The 24,558-nt window shown below is 40.8% G+C and overlaps 1 protein-coding gene across 1 annotated transcript in view; it reads left to right on the forward strand.

Moving 5' to 3' along the window:
• Nucleotides 1-24,558, forward strand: part of LOC134867756 (nck-associated protein 5-like) — a 79,848-nt gene that overhangs the window by 32,910 nt on the left and 22,380 nt on the right. Inside the window, exons 5-7 of the mRNA XM_063888557.1 lie at nucleotides 4,676-4,744; nucleotides 7,338-7,376; nucleotides 8,427-8,546. Of these exons, the coding sequence (XP_063744627.1) occupies nucleotides 4,676-4,744; nucleotides 7,338-7,376; nucleotides 8,427-8,546 (228 nt within the window). The remainder of the gene's footprint in view (nucleotides 1-4,675; nucleotides 4,745-7,337; nucleotides 7,377-8,426; nucleotides 8,547-24,558) is intronic.

Genomic DNA, 24,558 nt, shown 5'->3' on the forward strand with positions numbered 1-24,558 from the left:
GTGTGTGTGTGTGTGTGTGTGTGTGTGTGTGTGTGAGTGTGAGTGTGTGTGTGTGTGTGTGTGTGTGTGTGTGTGTGTGTGTGTGTGTGTGTGTGTGTGAGTGTGAGTGTGAGTGTGTGTGTGTGTGTGTGTGTGTGTGTGTGTGTGTGTGTGTGTGTGTGTGTGAGTGTGAGTGTGTGTGTGTGTGTGTGTGTGTGTGTGTGTGTGTGTGTGTGTGTGTGTGTGTGTGTGTGTGTGAAAATGAAAAATAACATCCATGTCCATTTTTGCTCATGTTTTCCATTACATAAATGTCAAAGAATGAAAGTCCTACCGGTTGCTTTGACTTCTCACTGGTTTTCACACATAGCTGAGGTGTAGGTCTCCGGAACGCCACCTTAAATACAAAAACATTTTAGGACTCTTACCGAATGCATTCACTCTAAATGTTTTTATAAACAACATGCAAATGAATATGAAACTAAATATCCTTAAATGGGCATCAATTACCTTGGTTGTCCATCAGGACTTCTCTGGTAGAAGTTCATGATGGACTTCTGTTTTACTGACAGATAAAAGAAAATAACAGCAGGTTATTCAGGTAGTTACAGAGATGATATTGAAATGTACTGTTACATGATTACCTTCTGTAGTTGTCTGACTTAAGCTCTCCTTCTTTCACTCCTCATGTGTCCCTCTTCTTCCTTGTTATGCATCTCTCTCCCTGGAATGTTATGTCCATGTCTATCTCTCCTTTGTCACTTTCTTTCTCTTCATTTCTTTTGTCTGTGTGTTCATCCTGCTCATTTCTGCCTGTATTCTTCCTGCTCTTCTTTATCATTGTTTATTCATCTTCTTCTTAGTCCCTGTTTTCTTTTTCCCTTGAATGTCTTTGTATTTTATATTTGCCTTTTCTTTGTCTTCCTTTATCAATTCTGCTTTAGTCTTCATATTGTGGCACAGTTGATATCAGTCATACTAAAGGTTAACCCTGCGAGCTTTGGCCTCAGCAAACCTTCCTTTCACTGACTCCATATCCAGTGTTCTCCTGACTTCATGTTCAATGGCAATGGAGGCAATGGCAGACAGCCTGTCCTTGGACATAGTGGACCTCAAATAGGGTTTCAGCCTCTTCAGTGCTGAGAAGCTTCTCTCACCTGAAGCTACTGTCACAGGGAGAGCGAGAAGAAGTCTGAGAGCTATGCTCAAAGTGGGATACATGTCCAGGACATTCTCCTTATATATATAACCTAACATCTGACATGTTGTTGAGATATGTAGGGGAAAGGACCTAACATCACCTATTATTTCCATCTTCAGGTCCTGTGCATCGACATCCTCCATTGCCTTCTCTAGTTTGTAGAAGCATTCATCTAACTTCCCTCCCTGTTCTGTACTTTTCAATAAGTCAGTGCAGTAGAGAAATCCATATAAGTCAAAGAACGCCTGCATGTGTGAGAATCTCGCCTTAATCGTGACCTGGGCTGTATCTATCAGGTGGAGGAAAAACTCTCTTTTGAAGAGCTCCTCTGGAGTAGACAGTGTTTCCTCTCTCCCCTCATAATCAAACTCCCTTCTGGTCTTTCTCTATCGCACCTCAGGCCAGCTCATCTTCACCTCCATCTTCTCTGCTATCTCCCTGGCATCTGTTTTTTGCAGAATTGAAACCATGCTCCCGAAATTCCTCAAGCCAGTCTGACACTGCCATGATTTCTCTTCTTACGTTCTCAATAGAAACACTGGGGCTCTGCAAGATTTTACTAACCCTATTAATGTGGTACAACACATTGTACCAAACAATGGTACTCACCATGAAGGGCCATTTCATCAGGTTTTCAATGAGGCTTTCAGCGCAGGAGACACATTCTGGACCTTTCTTCTCCCTTGCGTGCTCTTTCAGAGCTTCCAATGCGTCCAGAATTTCAGGCAGCTGGTAGCACACAGCTTTCACAGCATCCACCTTTTTGTGGACAAGGTTTTGACAGACAAATCTCTGACATGCTTCTGGAGAATTGCCAAGTGGTGAACGGAGCTACTGAACGCATTGTAAAGCCTCTGCAATAATCCAAAGTACTTTAAAGATTCCACAGAAGACTTAGCAGCATCTGCTAAGTTGTTGACAATGGCAAGTAATCTCTGCAAAATTTCCTTCCATCGAATGATTTCAGCATTAATGAGACGCTGTCTCACCTGGTCAATCACTGTGCCAGACTTCAGACGATTATCTAGTGTCCTGCATGTGCAGTGATTATCTATCTGTACTCTTTGAAAAGAAAATAGAAAAGGAAATACCTCTCCTGCTTTAAAGCATTGGGGCACAGGCACTGCAGTAGGTAAAAAAGAATCAAGAAAGAAATCCCCCCTAGTCTCCAGATTCTGAATGACCTGTGCATGTGCTGATCAGAAAACTGTAGAAACAGATTTCATTATCTTAGTGAATGATCCCATGCAGCACGTGTGTGCACCCACTGCAAATGTTGTTGCATCATTATGATGTCACATTAGTGTGTGCTAGCTGAAGTAATTACCAGAAAAAATGCTGGCTGGATTTTTCTCCGTCCACCACATCACCATTTTAGTGATTTAATTTCCCTGTGCTCTAATACTTAAGAAAGCCTGCAAAACCACATCTTTTGTATAAAGTGCATTAAATAACATCAAGTTTCTTGTCTACCTTTATGACTGATGGATCCTTCTTAATGTACAGTATTTTGTGGAGCCGTTGACTCTTCATAGTGGAGGCCTTTATTTTAACCCACATTTGTAATTTAACTTTAACGCTCAGCTGGAGAAACATTACAAGGTTTCCATTTAATTGGAATCTACTTTCCAGTCATTATGGCACACTTGGGTACCTTCCATATAATCTACCATAAAAAATGAAGACCAAATTGCTCCAAGAAGCACAGAAAGAGGGAAAAGATGGATAATAAAAACAAACTGAGCTTGCTCTGCTTTTTCTTGTTGAGCGACTAGAAGTCGCTGACTCCTCTCATCTGCTGAACCGAAGACGAATATCCCGAGTAATTGGCACAGACTAAACCTCTGAATGATGCGACAGCCATGTTCAGTGTGCAGGGGTTAGAGAGTGTGATGGTAAACACGCCGCCTCACATTTGCAACTTTGCAAGTGATTTATTTTATCATTGGGGATATTATTTTGCAAAAGTAATATATATATACATATATGTATATAGGTAAAGTTCTTTCAGTTTCATTTTTTGTAAACTGATATTTTAAGCCAGATTACATTATTTATTGACATGATTTATTTATGTTTTTACTTGCGATCTACTGTGTATTATGTTAATAATCGTGCTCAGTTGGTACTGTTACTGTACACACATAGCAAGTGTGAGCTCACATAACACATATTAAATGCTCAAACATATAAAGTTCAAACTCATAACTTGGACCCCTGACCTTTACACACAGCAGCTGCAGCGCTCAGGCTGACCCGTGGCCTTTAAACACTGCTCAGATCCTTCCTCAGAAAAGACAGAGTAGAAACATGTTGTGTGGTCCACTGTGATTAGTTTCAGGAAGTAAGGAACCATTTCAGCAGCTAGCCAGTGGACCAGAAATACTGGTGTTTGTCTTTGGCCTTTAACCTGGCTTTAGTTGGACAGGCCTGTAATCCTGAAAAAATGTGGTTGCCGTTACACCTAAACCAATTTTATATCATGTTTGGAGGTCATGGAGCTTCTACACAGTCACAGTTTTAAAAACATGCATAACATTGTAAATTGAAATCAAACTAAATGGCAACAAAACTAAAGTAGTTGGGTAAGTTAAGACGGATAATAAGTGCTTAGCTTTAGTAAAACATCATGGTTTAGCCTTAAAAAAGTATGTATTTTAGGTAGCTTAATTTAAATGAACTCAACATTGACTTTTGTCTTTATATTTGACTCAAACTGCTGTGTCATGGGTCAATGTCCCTTGTTTGCTTGACCTGTTCACCCTAACCTTCTATCTAAGAATGTGGTATACATCTTGAAAACATAACCTGGGAACAAATGTGTTTCCATAAAAACATAATTGATGCTGCAGTTTTGTTTTAAGGAAAGTAATTTTTCAGAGTTATTGACACTGCTCAGCTGTGTGGAGTGCACACTCCTGTCAGTGTGAGCATTTCCTGTGGTCTGTGAACCTGTTGTTCAGAGGAGCTGCCCTCAGCACTGAAAACAAGCTCTCTCAGGTAGCCTAGCCTTTAAGATTTACTGGATTAATCATTTCAGTAGAAAGTCACCTCCTGAGTTTTCAGAATGTTTTTTGTTTCCCGTCGTGCAAAACCTCTGGCAGTAATTGAATTATACTTGGGGTGCCGGCAGTGAGCCGAGCAGACTCAGTGAAGGTCTGCAGGAGCTGGGATGCCTGAAATTAAAAGCACCATTCATTTAGAACTATCTTCCTCCAGTGAACCTGAAAAGTGTGCCGCGGGGAGAGATAATCTTGATCTATCTCTGTCTGTTGCTCTGTGTGAGAGAGCAGATACTATCATCAAAAGCTCATGGGTATTATCTTACACCTTTATTTTTGCAGGTATGGCCATATTATGTATCATGGTTATTTGAATCTCAGCAGAGATGAAACCATACCTCTACAGCCTTTTTAACAGAATGTTATTTGGATTTTCACATGCAAAAGTGATCAAAAGAAATGGCTGTAGTTCATGTCTGTGCTTTGTCCACAGGCTGAGAACTCTGCTCTGTCCATGGAGAACGACACTCAGAGGAAGCAGTATGAACGCTGTCTCGATGAGGTGAGTGTTCCTGATCCCACACACAAACATTTTCTGATATACCATAGTTGTCTATATTTATATCTTATCTGCTTTTACAATAACTCACTGCAATGTCCCATAATGAATTTTCATACAGAACGAAAATGTATTTTATATTGTAATGGACATTTCCCATTTCCCCACTGGCTGTATCTGCTGTCAGAATGATACAGACTATGGTCGGAGCTGATTGGAAGCATTGTCACTGTGCACACACACTTATAACCAGGACTGTAGTGTGTAACATCAGTATTCACCTCAGCACATCTAGCTTATTCGTTTAATCCAGTACAATAGCCAAATATACACTGCCTGGCCCAAAAAAAAGTCACACACTCTAATATCCGTTGGACCGCCTTTAGCTTTGATTACGGCACGCATTCTCTGTGGCATCATTTTTCACCAAGATCTTGTATTGATGACGGGAGAATCGGACCACTGCGCAAAGTCTTCCCCAGCACATCCCAAAGATTCTCGGGTTCAGGTCTGGACTCTGTGGGGGCTAATCCATGTGTGAAAATGATGTATCATGCTCCCTGAACCACTCTTTCACAATTTGAGCCCGATGGATCCTGGCATTGTCATCTTGGACCATGCCTGTGCCATCAGGGAAGAAGAAATCCATTAATGGAATAACCTGGTCATTCAGTGTATTCAGGGAGTCAGCTGACCTCATTCTTTGGGCATGTTGCTGAACCTAGACCAGACCAACTGCAGCAACCCCAGATCGTAGCACTGCCCCCACAGGCTTGTGACCTTTCTTTTGACCGGGCAGTCTAATTTCTAGAAGTAGTTAATTTTCATATCTCTCTTTTTTTGTACACCTTAAATAAACAAGATAAAGTGTGTAAATGAATTAGTTTTAGAAGTGTGTGTATCCGGTCCACTATGGACCCAACCAAGCTAACGTAATCGGTTTCACAATTCCAGTCTTTTAGCTAAAGCCAATCTTTTGTGTTTCCTCTGCCAGGTATTATGGTTAACTAGGCTAACCCCACTCTGGATCCTTTCTTACACAGATTAGACAGTGGTATCAAATGTCTTCCATCTCCATAAAAGGAAATACAGTGGCCAATTCCACTAAATGTTCAATCAGAATCAGAAACAGGTTTATTGCCAAGCAGGTTTACACATACAAGGAATACGCCTTTGTGTACATGGTGCATACAAAAACACAGTCAGGAGACCCAAAGTAAGAAAAACAGACAAAACAAAAAATGATTTAAAACTATTTTACGTTAACTTGAGATATGAATTAGATTAGATTTACATCTAATCCGGTACGAAAAAACTACGGACTGCAAAGTCCTCAGAATAATAAAATATGTGCAGCATTGTTATGGAAAGTGGATGAGAGGTAGCTCGTACCTGACTATACTTAAATGAAGTAAATAAAAACAAACTCTACAAACTTGAATTTTTCACTTCAGGTAAGACATGGTAATCTTTTGTCAGGACTCGCACTCTTAGAGATCCACACTCAGACGGGTACAGGTGGTGTTAGTGTGGTCCATAGAGGACAACCAGGAAAAGGAAGATTTCTAACTGAGGACAGACAACGGAGTCTCTGAATGGGCCCACCCCCCTCTCTGGCCACCAAGACTGCTGCACTGTATCTTTGAAGCAGGCTTTATATGTGTTACCATGGAGATGGCTGCCCCTGAGAATTTAACATATTCTGGATGAGGACAGACACTTCGAGTTCCAGCGGTGGGATGAGTCTCTCCTCCTGCTGCTCAGTCTTAGACATATTTATCTTCTTGGGGAAATCATTCAGAGGGCCTCCTGTCCTGCTCTGAGGCAAGTAGTTCTGATCGATGAAGGGAAATCATCTCGCAGCACAATGGTGGAAAAACAGTTGTCCAGTGTGAAGCTGTAATGTGTAATGTATGCTTCCGCTTCAGAAATATAAGAAGCAGGAAGGGAAAAAGACATTTCAGGTTAAGAATATAAACATTTGATCAGTCAAATTAACTTAGTTATATCACACGGTTTGAGGTCAGCCAGTTAAACGCATGATCAGTGTATCAGTGTGTCAGGAGGGTAATGCAACACACACTTGTAGTTATTTACTCACACTTTTCATCACCACAACAAATGGTAGAAGAAGACAACACTGAGCTAGGCTCTAACACCATGACAGCAACAGCAGAAGTACAAGGTCATCTGCTACAAAGAACAAGAGCTATAAACATAAATACCTTAAGAAGTTGAATTTGATTACTTACTATAACCTTTTATTTTCAAATCATGTCAAACTCTGAGAAAATAATTAGCTTTCAGGTTTTTATGACTATATTTTGGTTTATTTATGTGCTGAGAATAAAGTTAGATATACTAACTGCAGGCAGCCGCTGTGTGATTTGACTGAATCTGACTTTGTGATGCAACCCGCTGTCAGGGTGTCCTCACAGCACCTCGCACGCTTCTCAGTTCTCTCTGATGGTGTTTGTAGATGGTCACTTTCATTTACAATCACTCTGCCTCTCAAAGATCCTCTGAAATCCTCTTTAATGACCAGACTCATGATGCATGATAAGATATTTTGAGTGTGTTTTCATGTCTCTTCAAGGTTGCCAACCAGGTGGTCCAGGCGCTGCTCACACAGAAGGTTAGTCTGTCCCCCCACAGTCAGAGGAGTGATGACCTTCACAACTAGTGACTGTATGTTAATTACAATAACAAAGATTAGCAGCACGTCATTTCTCATCTAATGTTCTTCGACAATAATATTACATATGATATTCCCGTTACAAAGCATGTCATGCATGATTACATGTGTAATAGATCTCAAGAAGCTATGTTTGTCAGTGCAAACCAGCCGACGGACAAAATAAAAATAAAAACCTCTGATGAGAGCGTAACACTGACAGCAGAACCTACTGACAATCAACTGTGTGAGGCACATCCAACCAGTCTGCTGGAGAAACACACAACAGTATTTACTGTTTGTGTAAATGTATCATACCACTTTTATCTGTTTAATTCCAAAGTGGCATTACTTTTGATTGAGACTTACACGTTTATAGTCTTGATTCTGATTGCTAAACAATGATTTATCCCACTTCTGCTGTATATGTTGGGGGGAAAAATCAGGAAATACTGTATGTATTGCACCACAATGGAAAAATAAGAGGGAGATGTGGAAGAAATATTCAATATACATTTCAAAAGTATATTGAAAAGTACACACATTTTAATAATAATAATTAAGAATCAAAATCAAGGTCTTGACTATCTGCTTCAAAGTATTTGGACTTTACTGCAGCATAATTTCTACAGCCGTCAGATAAATGTAGTGCAGGGAAAGTATGAAGTCTACATTAATCGAAGTATATGAAACTACTTAATTACAATGATTATATATATGTATTTACTTTTCACCATAGAATTTGATTCATTTGTGTAGAGCTCACTACCTAAATGAATGTTCCAAACCACATATTGTTTCTGAAACAGAAAGCACTGATCTGAAGTGTGAAGGTTCTCCAGCAGAACGCCTGTAATCCACACTTTACCATTCTGTAGACAGGTTTTAGAGAACTGTCACTTCTATGAATACAGCATTGTGTCCTGGTCCTAATACATTAGCATCGGTTACACGTGTAGTTCTCTGAAATACCCCATCATCAGTTATCACTCCATTGTGCTTCTCCTTTAGGACTTGAAAGAGGAGTGTGTGAAGCTGCGAACTCGGGTGTTTGACTTGGAGCAGCAAAACCGCATACTGAGTGTTCTGTTTCAACAACGTGTCAAGATGTCCACGGCTCCTGTCTCCCAGGTAGGAACGCATGGCACAATGGATACAGACAGGCACCGACAGACCAAGGCTGTTTGAATTTTACATGAGCAGTGAGCTACTTCTAAAGGTTACGAGCTGTGAAAAAAGATGAGAAAGAGAGAGAAATCTATTCATGGTGTAATTGAATTTAAATCGTTAGAATGTACAGATTAATGTCAGACTTCGACTTAACTCTTAGCTAGTGTGGTAGTGTCATAGTGGCTGTACAGTAGAGTGCATTGTAGGTCATCACATGAGCATTATCACTGTCTTCTTTTATGCTAATCCTGTCACAATTTAGCCTAATTGTGTGCTAGACCTTTCGTCCATCTGAAGCCGGAGAGTAAGCTGCACTTGTTTCTCTAATTGGAATGCTCTCTCGACCATATCACCCCGGGGATGATTGGTGAACACCTGGGCCTTTGTTAATGTGAGGCAAGCTTCACCACTAACTGCACTGCAGAGCTTCAAAGCTGCGCTAATGAATATTTCTATACAAAAAATGGATTAGTTAACTATGTGTACCGGGGCGGGTGCTGTCGTAGTGACTTACCCACAGCAAATGATCACACAACTCTGCAGCTCTACAGCTCTAAATAGCTTTTAAGCATCTTTTTGCTCCTTGTTCTGTTTTCCTGTTGTGCAACCTTAGCTGTTAATAGCACTTTTTCAACCACAAAAAGGAGCATATTATAACAAATGAATCTCTAAATACCCACTGTATGCTTAATGCCCCGCACCAAAGAGCCAACAGAAAAGGTTAGCACCAAGCTGGTGGACATGTTGAAGCATTGGGAAACTTAAGAACAGGATAAGATGAAGACCAAAACCAAGGCTGAAATGAGACTGAATATTAACTTTCATTGGAGAAGTGCTCGTAAACACTCTAACATGTTGTTTTTATCTGGGTTAGTTCCTCAAAGTATTATTTAAATTGAAATATATATTATTGTGTTTCTCTTGCCAGTTAAAATGTACACTTGGATGGAGACTTTTGGTTAAATCCAAAAAAATACATAATATCTCCATAATGCTTAATGTAAATCATGAACACCACCGTGCAGCTGTGCACCTATTACCCTGGAATGGCTTTATTCTGACGGTTTCACTGGACTCAGGTCCGTCTGGGAGCTTACAGACCCGCTGTATGTTTGTAAATGATGCAGTCATTGGTAGGTGTCTATTCTGAATGCTTTTGGACCAACACATGTTAAAATAATAAATACATATTTATTAATATTATTGAATCTAATCAACGGTCCTTTTCTTGATAAGACATATGTCTTAATTGATAGGTCGTATTAACACTCTTAAATTATGAAATGTTGAATCAGGTGTTGTGTTACTGCAGCCCTGATTCACACACCTGTAGCTGGAGGCCTTCATGTAGGTCCGAGTGTCCATCAAATGCAGCTTTACGTCTCATATCACTGGGTCAGGGTCTGTATGGGCCCGATTCATGGTGTTGGAGACGGCCATCTGACAAAACTTGTTGTCCATGAGTCAACTGTGTATGTGAACTTTAGTAAAGTTAGATTGACAGCTGATGCATACTTTAGTAATGGACTAAATAAAACATTTTGTGTATCTGGCTATAACACGTCAGGTTTTCAATGAGTGAATCTGTGTTCACTCTCTCTTTTTCTTTGCCAAAACCTTTTCATAGATTCACAATTGGCCTTAACCAGAACTCTGGTTTTCTAAACTCCTCAAATTAAAATGAAATGACCCTTCTGTTTGTTGCAGAGAATAATTATGCAGCAGGCAGGCAAGAACTTTCAAGTTGCTTTGTTTCTAAAGGTCTCTTTGGACTGTCAGGGTTCCCAACATGAATCCACTCGACTGACAAAACCCAGCGCTCTGTATTCAGGAGACTGGTTCAATATCCCACGCAGAATTGTTAATTATCAGAAATGTTGGCTAAACCTCATGATCACTGCAGAAATGTCTAGCAACTCCCACAGAAGGTCATTAAGTATGCTGCGAGCCCAGCAGAGCAGGAAGTGCTGTCCTTCATCTTTAACCTTTCTGTAAAGAGGAACTGTATCGTGGCTCAGCTGCTGCTGCAGGGAGCTGACACCAGAGGTGGGACCAAGTCTTTGTTTTGCAAGTCAGAAGTTAGTCTCAAGTCTTTGCTTTCAAGTCCAGAGTCAAGACAAGCAAGTCCCGAGTCAAGTCCCAAGTCAAGACCGACAAGTCTCAAGTCAAGTCCCAAGTCCTACCGTTTGAGTTTCAAGTCCTTTTAACAACGGAGAAATAATATTTACACAAATCATGTATGCTTTTAAGATCTGTATATATTTATCAAACCAACAACATTGTTCAAACACATTTGAAATAAACAAAGGCAAATGTAATTTCCACAGAAAGTGCTGACATTCTATTTCCATTGCTTATTGCACTATAACGAAAACATCCTCATTTTTGCAAAACACTCTTCACCTTAAAACTTCAATCTAGCCTTGAACTAAAAAACATGTCTTCACCCTCAAACAGGTATTTGGAGGATCACAAAAACAGTTGAATGTAACTTTTCCAAATGTGTTACCACTTATTAACTTTTCAGTCTTTCTAACTAATTTCAAAGTGTAACCTTAACCTTTTCAAACATGTCACCACTTTATACAAGATATCCTCACTCCCAAAAAAGTGTGTGTGTGTGTGTGTGTGTGGAAGGGGACTAGATGTAAAGTGTCATGAACATGACAATGAACAGAGTTGTGCTTTTCTATGTCAGGGCCCTATGCTGCATTGCATTTGCAAAAGATCAAATTGGCCAAAAGTCTGTCAGTCATTTGTGCACGATGGGGACGCAGTATGATGCCACCATGGCTGAAAACTCGCTCCACTGGAGCACTAGAGGCAGGCACTGCCAAGACTCTGGTGGCCACTCGGAAGAGTGAAGGAAGAGACTTCATGTTCAGTGCCCAGAACAAAAGGGCGCTCTGTCCTTCGGCTGTGTCTAGGTAGTGACTTACCACTCGGTGATTTGCTCATCCTTGAAAACGAATGTTTAGGGTTGTTTTAAGGACAATGTTATGAATGCCTGTAGCCAACCATTCTGAAGCAGGGGGCGATTCCAAATTAGCCAAAAGCTGGAGACTCGCCCAATCGTCAACATTTCTATTTCATCCAAGACGACCCAGAAAGGGGGCTCAAAGTGCAAAATAGTGAACTTATCCATTGATGAACCCACAGGAGATACCGTTTAGCGTGTTCGTAAGCCAAGGTGACGTTTACAGTCTCATTGATATGTAGCTAGCTAGCAATTAGCCGATAAGCTAGTGTTGGCTTTCATTCAAAACTTACCGTTCTTTGTGCTACTTCAAATGTCGAACGAAGTTGGAAGTTGTCGCGTCTCCGTCTGTTGTCTTCGTCCCGCATGTTTTACAGACTGCAGCTCTTTTTTTGTTGACCACCTCAAAGTTTTTAAATCCAAACGAAACTACCCGTGGTATCATTGCTGCCTACTTGGCGCCTTATAGTTTGTTCCACCTCATTGGTTGTCCAGTACTTTGATTGGTTGGATGCTGTCAGATCAAAAACAACGTGGATCTAATTTGATTGGATGTCGTGCCACACACACGTTATGCACACAGACACACACAGGTGCAAAGAGAGATAGCGCAGTCCATGTCAACATACTTTTTAGGCTTTGGGTTTGGGGAAAGTAGCAAGTCTTTTCGAGTCAAAAGGGGCAAGTCCAAGTCCAAATGCGAGTCACTGATGTTAAAGTCCACGCCAAAGTGCAAGTCTTTTTAGATTTTGTCAAGTCAAGTCTAAAGTCATCAAATTCATGACTCGAGTCTGACTCGAGTCCAAGTCATGTGACTCGAGTCCACAACTCTGGTTGACACTGTTCCTTAAAGTCCAATCACACAGTGGCTTATTGTTTATTTACTGTTGACCACTAATACAATGAGTTGCACATTTTAGTTTTGACATTGTCTTGGTTGGGCTGGGTGTTTCTGGTACTGGTACTGTGCTTTGTTAATCATTTGACTCAGTTCTGATGGATAAAATATTTCTTTATTATCAGATCATTGTTAGGTTAGAAAATAGACTTCAGTATTTGTGACTGTGGACGGTGAATTCCAAATCTTAAATAACAGTTTCAATAGGCAATACTTTTGACACCAGATAGAAAAATGTAAATAACACAACACTGTTTACAGCCCGAGAAAATAAACTTCTACTTTGATTCACTAATGATATGCACTAGTTGTGAAAGATTATCTCACACCTGAAGCTTGAAAATTAACTGCATGTTAGTTTTCTTATCCAGCAAAGTCACAAACAGTGATTGAAGTTTGGAATTCAAGCCTTGCATTTAAATCATTGATTTCAAAGTGATGTTTTAACTCAAGTCTTCTTGCGTAAAGTTAAAGATGTGAGTTGTGAACACACAGACAGACCAGCAGCATAGTGTCTGTGGTGTGACAACAAGATGAATTCACTGAAGGCAGGGAGTATAGAGAGCTTAGTGACTGTAGGATGAAGATGATCTAACGAGATGATCTGTCTCCTTTCTGAGGCTATGTTAGAAACTCCCTTTTCAAGAGCAGCATTTCCAGTATGTAATATTTTATTGGGAGCTCTTCCTGGATCAGTGCTGGGGGTCATGCTTTTGAGTACTCAGATTACCTTTTTGTTGTTACAAGGAACGTTTGCAATTCAATTCCTTTGTATTTAATTACATTTTTGAATAAGTGCTTTGTTTCTTTGTAAGAGCCATCTGATACTGTGCAGGAGGAGAAGCTCCGCCAAGAACTGCACTTTAAATTTGAATGATCACATGTGTACGCAAAGAGGCACAGCAAGGAGGGAAACGATGGCAGAGCTACAACTCTGAAACAACAGCGGCTAGTTCTCTATCCCACTATCACCTGCTGGCTACAAGACAGAGCAAAAGCTCCCGGAGTTAACTGTCAGGTCTCCAACAGGTGGTGTCTGCCTGCTGCTTTACAGATGTGGTAGAGGAGGCTTCCCAATAACTGTACAGTCATTCATTTAGAGGGAGGTGCACAGAAGGCCATACTTCATCTACACCAGAGGAAGGAGAAGTTCTCAGATCTTTTACTTGAGTGAAAGTAGAAATACTCAGATCTTGTACTTGAGTGAAAGTAGAAATACTCAGATCTTGTACTTGAGTGAAAGTAGAAATACTCAGATCTTGTACTTGAGTGAAAGTAGAAATACTCAGATCTTGTACTTGAGTGAAAGTAGAAATACTCAGATCTTGTACTTGAGTGAAAGTAGAAATACTCAGATCTTGTACTTGAGTGAAAGTAGAAGTACCGGAGTGTAGGAATACTCTGTCACAGTAAAAGTCCTGCATTCAAAATGTTCCTCCAGTAAAAGTAGAAAGAACTCTCATCTAAATGTACTTAAAGGAGCGACAGTAAAGGTAGTCATCATCTCAGAATAATATCTCTGATATGTTTTATAATTATTGATCATTAAAGTGTTCTCAGAGCTGGTAAAGGTGCAGCTAGTTTGAATGGCTTTGTATACTGCAGGGTAGCTGCTGGATTTACTGCAGGTGAACTAAAGTCTGATTTAAGGGCTGATTATATTTACCATCATTAATTAACTAAAGGGATTAAATACATGTAGTGGAGTATAAGTACACCATTTACCTCTGAGTGGGGTAGAAGTACACTTGAAATACTCCAGTAAAGTACCTCAAAATGATACTTAAGTACGGTACTTCTGTAAATGTACTAAGATAAGCTCTGAGGATTTGTTATTTTATTCCTATAATAAGTCTCTGACTGTGGATGTCTATATGAAAGGTAGGACAACAATCTGTGCAAAGAGGGGCAGCTGTCAGAGTGCTGGTTCTGTGACAGGCTCCCCTCTAAAATTCAAATTCAAATGTATTCATATAGCCCAATATCACAAATCACATTTGTCTCAGAGGGCTTCACAAATCAGCAAACACGAATGACAATATACAACAATACCGTAAAATGACAAGATAAGAAGGAAAATACCAAAGAATGGTTACATAACACAATGACACAGATACAGTTACAATACAATAATTGAAATTCCATAAAATGAAGGGTCCATGAGGATGTTAAAAAAGGAGTTTAAAACCAGTCCTAACTGTATGCTGCACCAAAGAGGACAGTCTTCAGCCTGCTTTTAAATGTGTGCACACTGTCTGCCTCTCTAATCAACACTGGAAGTTTGTTCCAGAGGACGGAGCTTGGTACCCAAAAGCTCTAGCACCTGATCTTATTTTGTGAACTCTGGGAACCACCAACAGACCTGCACTCTTGGATCTTAATGCCCTAGAGGGACAATAGGGGTTTAAAAGATCCTGTAGGTAGGATGGTGCCTGATCATTGAGCACTTTGTATGTAAGTAAAAGTATTTTAAATCAATCCTGGACTTTACTGGGAGCCAGTGCAAAGCTGCTAATACTGGAGTGATGTGGTCCATTTTCTTTGTTCCTGATAAAACCCGTGCTGCAGCATTTTGTTTTAACTGTAGGGCCTTTAATGATGAGTTTGGACAGCCTGATGAAATGGAATTGCAATAATCCAGCCCGGAGGAGATAAAAGCATGGATGAGTGTTTCTGCATTGTTATGATTTAGAATGTGCCTGATTTTTTAAATATTCAATAGATGGAAGTAGGCAGTCCTTGAAATTTGCTTTATATGTGATCTGAAAGACAAATCCTCGTCAAACATAACACCAGGAGTCTTTACAGTGGTGCTGGAGGTCATGGTAATACCATCCAAAGAAATGATATTGTTGGACAGTTTTTTCCGAAGGTGCTCGGGGCCAAGTATAATGACTTCTGTTTGGTCTGAGTTTAATAATAAAAAGTTGCAGGTCATCCATGTTTTTATGTCTGTGAGGCATTCTTGCAGTTTAATTAATGGAAATTGTGCATCTGGTTTAATTGATAGATACAATTGTGTTTCGTCAGCATAACAATGAAAGTTGATCGAGTTATTCCTTATGATATTGCCCAATGGTAGCATATATAAGATGAACAGAATAGGTCCAAGTACAGACCCTTGCAGTATACCATGACTGACAGTAGTTTGTGTAGAGGATTCATTGTTGACAGATACAGACTGAGACCATTTTGATAGAAATGACATGAACCAGCTTAGTGCCATTCCCCTTATACCTATGAAAGGTTCTAATCTATGTAGTAGTATTGTATGGTCAATAGTGTTGAAGGCAGCCCTCAGATCCAAAAGAACCAGGATAGAGGCAAGTCTATTATCAGATGCAGAAAGAAGGTAATTTGTTACTTTAACCAGTGCTGTCTCTGTGCTATGATGTTTTCTAAAACCTGACTGGAATTCTTAAAATAAACAATTCTCATTTAAGAATTCATACAATTGTGAAGCAGCTGCTTTCTCGAGGATAATATGAGGTTTAATTACAGCTACTTTAAATGACTGTGGAACATAGCCTGACAGTAAAGATATATTTATCATATTTAATATAGGTGTATTAATTAGGGGTGAAATATTCTTGAACAGCTTAGATGGAATAGAGTCTAAGATACAGGTACATGCTTTAGAGCAGGTGTATTCAACTAAAATTCATCGAGGTCCAGTTAGAGAAAATGTCCTCAAGCAAAGGTCCGGAACATCAAAATGACTAACTGGCGTTAGAATGAGTGCTATACATTAGCTGTGACCAGTGTTGCCACAGTTACCTTGAAAAAGTAATCCGAAGACTGATTACTGATTACTCCTTTAAAAAGTAACTTAGTTACTTTACTGATTACTTGATTTTAAAAGTAACTAAGTTAGATTACAAATTACTTTATTAGTTACTTTCAGCAGCTGCCGACAACACCTCAACATAAAAATGAGTCCAACGAACTGCCCGACCATCTTCTTCAACTCTCCCCCACTTAACTGGTTTTGCACCGAGGTCCAGCTTTGGTTGTTTGGGTGGTGGGGGACCTCCTGCTTTAGTCGCAGCTCTCTGCTTCGCTCCACCTGGTGGGACTTGCTCTGTCACTTTGACTGTGCCGTGCTGCGACTCCAAATGTTTCTTCACATTTGACGTAGTGTTTTTGAAGCTAGACAGCACTTTGTCTCCAGCACAGAGAGTACAACGAAACTTAATACTGTCATCTTTAGCTGACACAAACTCAAAATAGTGACTGTATTTCCAGCTAGAAAACACGCATCTCTCTCCTCCCTCCATTGTTGTTTACGTTTGTGTTGGTGCGTGGTATTACACGTGAGTTGTCCTCGTGCTGAAAACGTGGCTTAATTGTCGCACATACGTCACTCCCCGAGACACAAGAAGAAAGCAAAAATATATCTTTACTAAGGAGAATGACAACAATAGTAACGCACAGTGACTTGGATAAGTAACTTTAATCTCATTACTGGTCTGGAAATAGTAACGCGTTAGATTACTCGTTACTGAAAAAAGAGGTCAGATTAGAGTAACGCGTTACCGACATCTCTGGCTGTGACCTAGTAGCTGTATCAACGTCTGCATGTAATCAACAACTGACTGTCTCATCAAACAAACAAAGTACAATTCAAAAATAATATTTATTGTCCCTTGAACTATACAGATATACAGTATAATACTGTAGATATTTTAATGTTCCACTCGGGCTGCATTTAAAATAAAATAGAGAAAATAAATAAAATAGCTTTTGAAAATGTGTGCATCTTAAAAGAGCTTAATTTTAGAAAAGATTAAAGAGCAGCAGCTTGAGTTTCCCTTTCTCTTGTTAACGTTTCACATCTTAACAGTTTCAGCCAATTATACAACATATCAATCCGAACACATCATAACAATGGAACAGTTTTAAGGTTTGTCTTTCTGTCCCTCTTATATTCCACTCCCTCACTGTCTGTCTTTAGTTCAGTGAGAGAACTGAGCTCTAGCCTGTCCATTCTCATACACATGTGAAGCTGCTCATTGGTGCTCCACTCACCGCCTTCTCTCTCTGTCTCCCGCTAACTCGTCTCTTCACTCACTCTTCTCTCTGTCTTCTATGGCAAGCCGTTTGAGTATTTATTCCATATCCTTGATATCAGACGGCAGTTGCCTACACTAGTTAGCTCTTTGGCAGCACTTGTTAGATATTTGGTCACACTAGTTTGGAACTTTGTTTTACTAGTTGAAAGAAACATTTTACTAGTCATTATTTTTCAGCAACTAGTGGCACTTTTGTCCGACTAGTGCCTACATAAGCCTTACAAGTGACGCCAGGAGCGGCACTAGTAGCACTCAAGTCCCAACGTGTAAGCTTTTTGATGAACTAGTGGCCTTCTGACCGTACTAGTGACGCTAAAAGTCTTACTAGTTAACTAGTGTGCTGCAAAAACTCTGACATGTTAACTAGTTACAAAAAAGAAGTGGAAAATTAGCGAACTAGTTAACTAGTGGCAGGCATTTTTCTGCACTAGTTAACTAGTAACACCCAAAATCACTCAGTAGTTAACTAGTAAAGGCAAAAAGTTCACTAGTTAACTAGTTGATGGCTCTTTTGACCTTGCTAGTTAACTAGTGATGGCTCAAAATGTCTACTAGTTATCTAGTGAACCTTGTGCCCTGACTAGTTAACTAGTGAGATATACATTTAAATTCAACCAGTTAACTAGTGAGGCTTAAAATGTTTACTAGGAGTACTAGTGGATCCCAAATGCACCCTAGTTAACTACTTGCACTGAATACTAATAAGGAGGAGGGGACAGAATGTGCTGAGGTCTCCTATTGGCCCTAAGCTAGACCGCCAGCCAGCCCACATTTTAAAATAGGTTTTTAAGAATCAGAGCTTAAATACACTGTGTTTTAGAAATATTATCATATTTCATATCATATAAAACTAGTATTTTTGTAATTATGATCATATGACTGTATAGCCTATCAATTATGTAAGAACGTTGAAGATCTTGTTAACATTAGAAAGTTGCCTTTGGACTGCAGACAGCTATATAGATCCTCTTCAAAACATGTTATCAAGGTACAATTTGAAAGATGCTTGGACTAGCGTAGCACTAGTAGTAGTACTTAGGGATCGGCATTCGATTAAATTGTCTTAATCGATCGTCGGGAGAATTAACGATCGATTTTCGATTAATCATTAATATTTTTATATTAAAATTCACTATTTATAGGCTATATTAAAAATGCAATGAACATACAAAAAACAGCGTGTTTTCCTCATTGAGAGATTTATTACAAGATGAACAACTCTTGTCGCAGTTCAACCGGATCCGTTCAATGGTTGAACTTGAAAATATGCGCTGCTGTGCTCTTAAGCAGCGGAGCTTGCATCTAGAAGCCGGTGCTGATGAACACAACTGACCCTCGTTTTCCCCCAAAATAATAATAATAATAATATAAAAAACAATCATGTTAAACAATAAGTTAACCAAAAATATATAATACTTTTAGTCTGACAGGTTTTGCCAAATGTAACTCAAAACTATCCAAAAAGGCACCGGAGTCGAGAAAGAGGGTGAGAGAGAGATTAGCCAACCTAACAATGAATTAGGCTAATTAACAAAGCTTCATAAAAATAACCAGTAACTCACATACAACTTCAGCACCAGTCTACTGATTTTTGTTGAGAAAGATAAGCACGTTAACATGCTCTGGGGTCAAACGCGAGCGCAGCCTGGTAACCGTCAGTCCAGCCACTGAAAACACCCGTTCTGAGGGGACTGACGTCACCGTGATGCACAGGTACCTCCGTGCTAACTTGGCAAGCCTGGGGAACCTTATTCCATTCACTTTCCACCAGTCTGTAGGATTGCAATCCAGGGGTGGGGGAGCCTCCCTGAGAAAGTTATGAAGTTCTGCTCTTTCGATGCCAGACTGGCATTGAGTGGTATAGTGCTTCCCAAGGAGTTGTGTCATAGCAGAGACCTGGGACTGGGAGGCCGTGACTCCAGTGTTTGCGCTCCCCTCGTCCGTGTCAGACAACGCAGGCTCCTCGTCTCCCCCAGCCATTGGGATAGCCGCCCTACCGATCTCCACTGCCTCTCCCAGTTCAACCAGTTTCACATTAGCAGCCATTTTCTGTGTTGGTGTGAGAAAGCCCAGGTGCTTGTGACGAGAGTCCAGCATTGATGAGATCATGGTGGCGGGTGACACAAACTCATCAGACTGAACCTGTAAATGATGGGGGAAATCAATAAGAAAAAAATGCTGTATCTAAATAGGCAACACAACGCAGATAAGACGCAAGTATGCATGTAATTAGGCCTACTCCAATTGGCTATTTATTATGGAAATCATTTAAAGTAAGATAAAAAGTTTAGCTTACATTTATTCGCTTGATGAGGGAGGACCGCACTTTTGTCTTGAATTCGATGAATTTTGGGCTCATTCTTCACTGGGCATGAGGTGGATAATGATGAGGCCGAAGGTGACGGGATAAGTGTTCGAGATGGAGACGTCTTTCTCTGCAGACATAACCGTGGTGGCACATTTAAGTGCTGACAGCACAGACTGTGTGTCCTCCATCATCTGCCAGTACTCATCCTTCAACTCCAGGATCCTGGCATCTTGAAGCTTGGTCACGGTTCGGTCCGACAGCACAGCAGCAACAGCCCACCGCTGCTCCACCAGCCGATCAAACATCTCGCACACGGAGTTCCACCGTGTTTTACACGACTGGATAAGCCGGTGAGTTGCGAGGCCCATTTGCTCCTGTTTCTTTTGCAGTGCATTGGTTGCTGCAGTGTTGTGATTGAAGTTTACTAGCCGCTGATATTACCCGATATGGATACAGTGCAAATCCGTCATTTATGGCCAACTGGAGTGTGTGTGCAAAGCAGGCAACGGAAATCCAGTTCACTGTGGTGGGCTGTTGGCAGCAACAATATTGGCGGCGTTGTCATGAACGCATGCAATAACTCGGTCTTCAAGTCCCCATTGCTCTACAGCTTCATTAATTTTCTCAGCGAGGTGGTCAACTGTATGCCGACCTGGCAGGCTTTCTGTGAGCAGGACCGCTGAGTTCATTTGCCAGTCATCACTGATGTAGTGGCAGGTGATCGTGATGTAGCTCTCAGCTGTTAAAGCGGTCCTGCAGTCTGTGGTTAGAGCAACTCTTTCAGCTGTGCTCAGTTCTTCTAACAGCTCCTGCTTCCGTTCTTCGTAGTGAGTTTCTATCAGTCTGGTGATGGTACGTCGTGACGAAATGTGATATGCTGGTTCCAATAAGTTTATCAGTTTTCGAAAACCTTCGCCCTCAACAATACTTAAGGGCAGCATATCCATCTCAATGAACTTGCAGATCCTTTGGGTAATTTTCTCTGCTCGTTGTGCATCGCAGCTCCTCCGTGCTAACATCGAGTTGATGCTATGTTGAGACCGAGAGCAGGATGCACCGCCACTAACCAGGGTCGGATGTGCGTTTTTCAAGGGGTGCATCATCTGAGTCGTGGACGAGTTGTACTTATACACAGCTTCGCAGTGTTGGCAGTGAACTGAGTCATTTTTTAAATCAAAATGGTCCCACGCCACACTTCGCCGTGACCTCTTCATGATTACTTTTGAAATACACGGAAACTCCCAGATATCTGTGTGTCGTTTTTTCAAACATTGCCCCCGTGTGGTAAATGATTGATTGCTGCCACATAGCAAGATTCATTGCATTCCTTCAAGACTAACACTACGCAACAGAACCTGCATTAGTTTTATCGATAAAAAATTAATGTCATCGATGAAATTCTTAATTAATCACGCCCATCCCTAGTAGTACTACTAGTACACATTTTAAGCCTCACTAGTTAACTGGTTGAATTTAAATGTATATCCCACTAGTTAACTAGTCAGGGCACAAGGTTCACTAGATAACTAGTACACATTTTGAGCCATCACTAGTTAACTAGTAAGGTCAAAAGAGCCGTTAACTAGTGAACCTTTTGCCTTTACTAGTTAACTAGTGAGTGATTTTGGGTGTTAATAGTTAACTAGTCCACTCCACTTCTTTTTTGTAACTAGTTAACATGTCAGAGTTTTTGCAGCACACTAGTTAACTAGTAAGACTTTTAGCGTCACTAGTACGGTCAGAAGGCCACTAGTTCATCAAAAAGCTTACACGTTGGGACTTTAGTGCTACTAGTGCCGCTCCTGGCGTCACTTGTAAGGCTTATGTAGGCAATAGTCGGACAAAAGTGCCACTAGTTGCTGAAAAATAATGACTAGTAAAATGTTTCTTTCAACTAGTAAAACAAAGTTCCAAACTAGTGTGAAATATCTAACGTAAGTGCTGCCAAAGAGCTAACTAGTGTAGGCAACTGCCGTCTGATATCAAGGATATGGAATAAATACTCAAACGGCTTGCCATAGTCTTCACTCTCTGTCTCCCGCCAACTTGTCTCTCCCCTCACTCTTCTCTCCGTCTTCTCTCTCCATGTCTCCCGCTAACTCGTCTCTCCACTCACTCTTCTCTCCATCTTCTCTCTCCATGTCTCCGGCTAACTCGTCTCTCCCCTCACTCTTCTCTCCGTCTTCTCTCTCTGTCTCCCGCTAACTCGTCCCTCCCCTCACTCTTCTCTCCGCCTTCTCTCTCTGTCTCCCGCTAACTCGTCTCTCCCCTTACTCTTCTCTCCGTCTTCTCTCTCCCGCTAACTCGTCTCTCCGCTCACTCTTCTCTCCGTCTTCTCTCTCCATGTCTCCGGCTAACTCGTCTCTCCCCTCACTCTTCTCTCCGTCTTCTCTCTCTGTCTCCCGCTAACTCGTCCCTCCCCTCACTCTTCTCTCCGCCTTCTCTCTCTGTCTCCCGCTAACTCGTCTTTCCCCTTACTCTTCTCTCCGGCTTTTCTCTCCCGCTAACTCGTCTCTCCCCTCACTCTTCTGTATCCCGCTAACTCGTCTCCTCTTCTTGTGTTTATCTCCCTGTATCGCTCAGTTGTCTCTTTCGCCCCCTGTTGGCGTTGGTTAAAATGGAATTGCCCCATCAAAATGAAAATCCCTTATTAATGTACTGATTATAGGTCCGGGTCCGTATAGGTCGGCGTCAGGGTCCGGACCCGGACCGCGGTCCGCCTGTTAGTGAACTATCCTTTAGAGGATGAAATAATAGAATTTAGGTGGTTTATGTCCATAGGAGAGAAGCAGTCTAGGTGTCAGGTGTTACGTGTGACACAGTGCTGGTTAAGGGTGTCTTGTGGTTTATTTTGTCTCTGAGAGTTATATTTTTATCATTAAAGAAGTTCATAAAGTCATTACTACTGATTGATGTAGGAATAGACGGCTCCATAGAGCTGTGGCTCTCGGTCAGCCTGGCGACGGTATTGTTTTTATTTTCTTCTATTAGTGAGGAATAATATGCTGCTCTTACATTGCGTAGCGCCTTCTTATATTTTTTGAGGCTTTCAACCCAGAGAAACCGAAATCTCACATTGTTATTGTGCGGCGCTGCAACCGTCAAGAAACCCCAAACTGCTAGGTGTGTGACAGCTGTCTCAAATAGACTTCCTGGGAGGGCAGCAGTGAAAGATAAAGGCAAATCTATAACATTTCACTTTTATTTGACCCTTCTGCCGGGCTGTAAACAGCATTTGATTGTGTTGCTGTGTAATAAAGTCACATTTATTTACCCTTTTTGAAGTGTGCATTCGCCTTTGCCTGGCAACACGGGCCCCCTCCCTCACTGCTCTCTTTTCTTGACACCACAGTGAACCTCAGTGCATCTAGTTATAGAGCCCAGCAGGCCAAACACTGACCAGCAACAACGCAAAATGGCAAATGAAGGTGAAGTAGGAAAGGAAGGAAGCCAGGTGTGCATGAGCAGGAAGTATTAATGAGCAGGACACTGAAAACATGGAGGTGTGTGTGGTAGGGGATGAGATGAGAGCAGAGCCAAAGAGTTTAAGACTGGGGACTGAAGAGCAGAAGAGCTAGTGTGACCTTGCTTTCAACGGGGGGACACATTTTGATAAGAGTTTGAAATTTTAAGCGAACTCAAAAGTCCATGGAAGCTGGAGTGCGCTGTCCTTGAGTCTGGACAGTCTGTTGATCACTTCAGCGGCAGTGAATCTGAAAATGTCTTGAAATTGCCACTCTTAAAGACTTTTTCTCCCCAGGTTTTCAGTGCATATTAACCAAGAAAAGGAAAAGGAAAAGATGTCAATGTTTGTAGAAATCACTTGACCAAGGCGATCCACTAGTTGGGGCAGCTACTAGACGAGATGTAAGATGTTTGGTTGTCTTGCAGTGATCAGGCTTGGGGAGTAACGGAATACATGTAACGGCGTTACGTAATTAGGATACAAAAAAAAGGTAACTGTATTCCCTTACAGTTACAGAAAAAAAAGACATTTTGAAAAATAGGGATTAGTAGCAGGATTACAATGGTAAAATATATTAAAAAATAAAGAATGATATATGACGATGCACATGCGCGCACATTCACGAGTCTCACAACACCACTCTGGTCATAGTGGCAAGTCATAAGAATGCATTTACTGGTTGGAAATTTCACGATAACTTTGTTTTCAAATGAGAAAGGGGAACTATATTACAGTGCAGTGCAAGCTGTGCCTTCCAGCTGTAAATGTACTGTCGTTGTCCAAGGAGTCAACATCAAATTTGAAGAAACATTTACAGGTAAGACCAACCGTTAAGGTTAGCTACACAGAAATCCAGTTAGGTAAAGTTAACGTTAGTTAGCTAACGTTAGCTAACTTGTACTACTTACGTTACTAGCTACTGAAAACTATTTTGGGACAGTAAGTGGTGATGCTTGTGACCGGAATGGTGTGTGGTAACAACACTAGCCCCAGACCGGAATACGTTTATGGCAGTTTAAATGAAGTTTGAGTGTCAAGTGTGAATAATACTGAACAAAGTACATTTACTTTATATGCGTATCATTCCTGCTATTAATCTGACAAAAGATAATTGTATCAAAGGAAGGAATAGCTGAACAAACAATTAACAACGAACATAGAACATCATATTAGGCTAATTCAATTAATTTATTCGCATATTTGGTATTGAGGTAATCCAAAAGTAATGGAAAGTAATCAGGTTACGTTACTT

This window comes from Eleginops maclovinus, chromosome 7, assembly GCF_036324505.1.
Source record: "Eleginops maclovinus isolate JMC-PN-2008 ecotype Puerto Natales chromosome 7, JC_Emac_rtc_rv5, whole genome shotgun sequence".
NCBI lineage: Eukaryota > Metazoa > Chordata > Actinopteri > Perciformes > Eleginopidae > Eleginops > Eleginops maclovinus.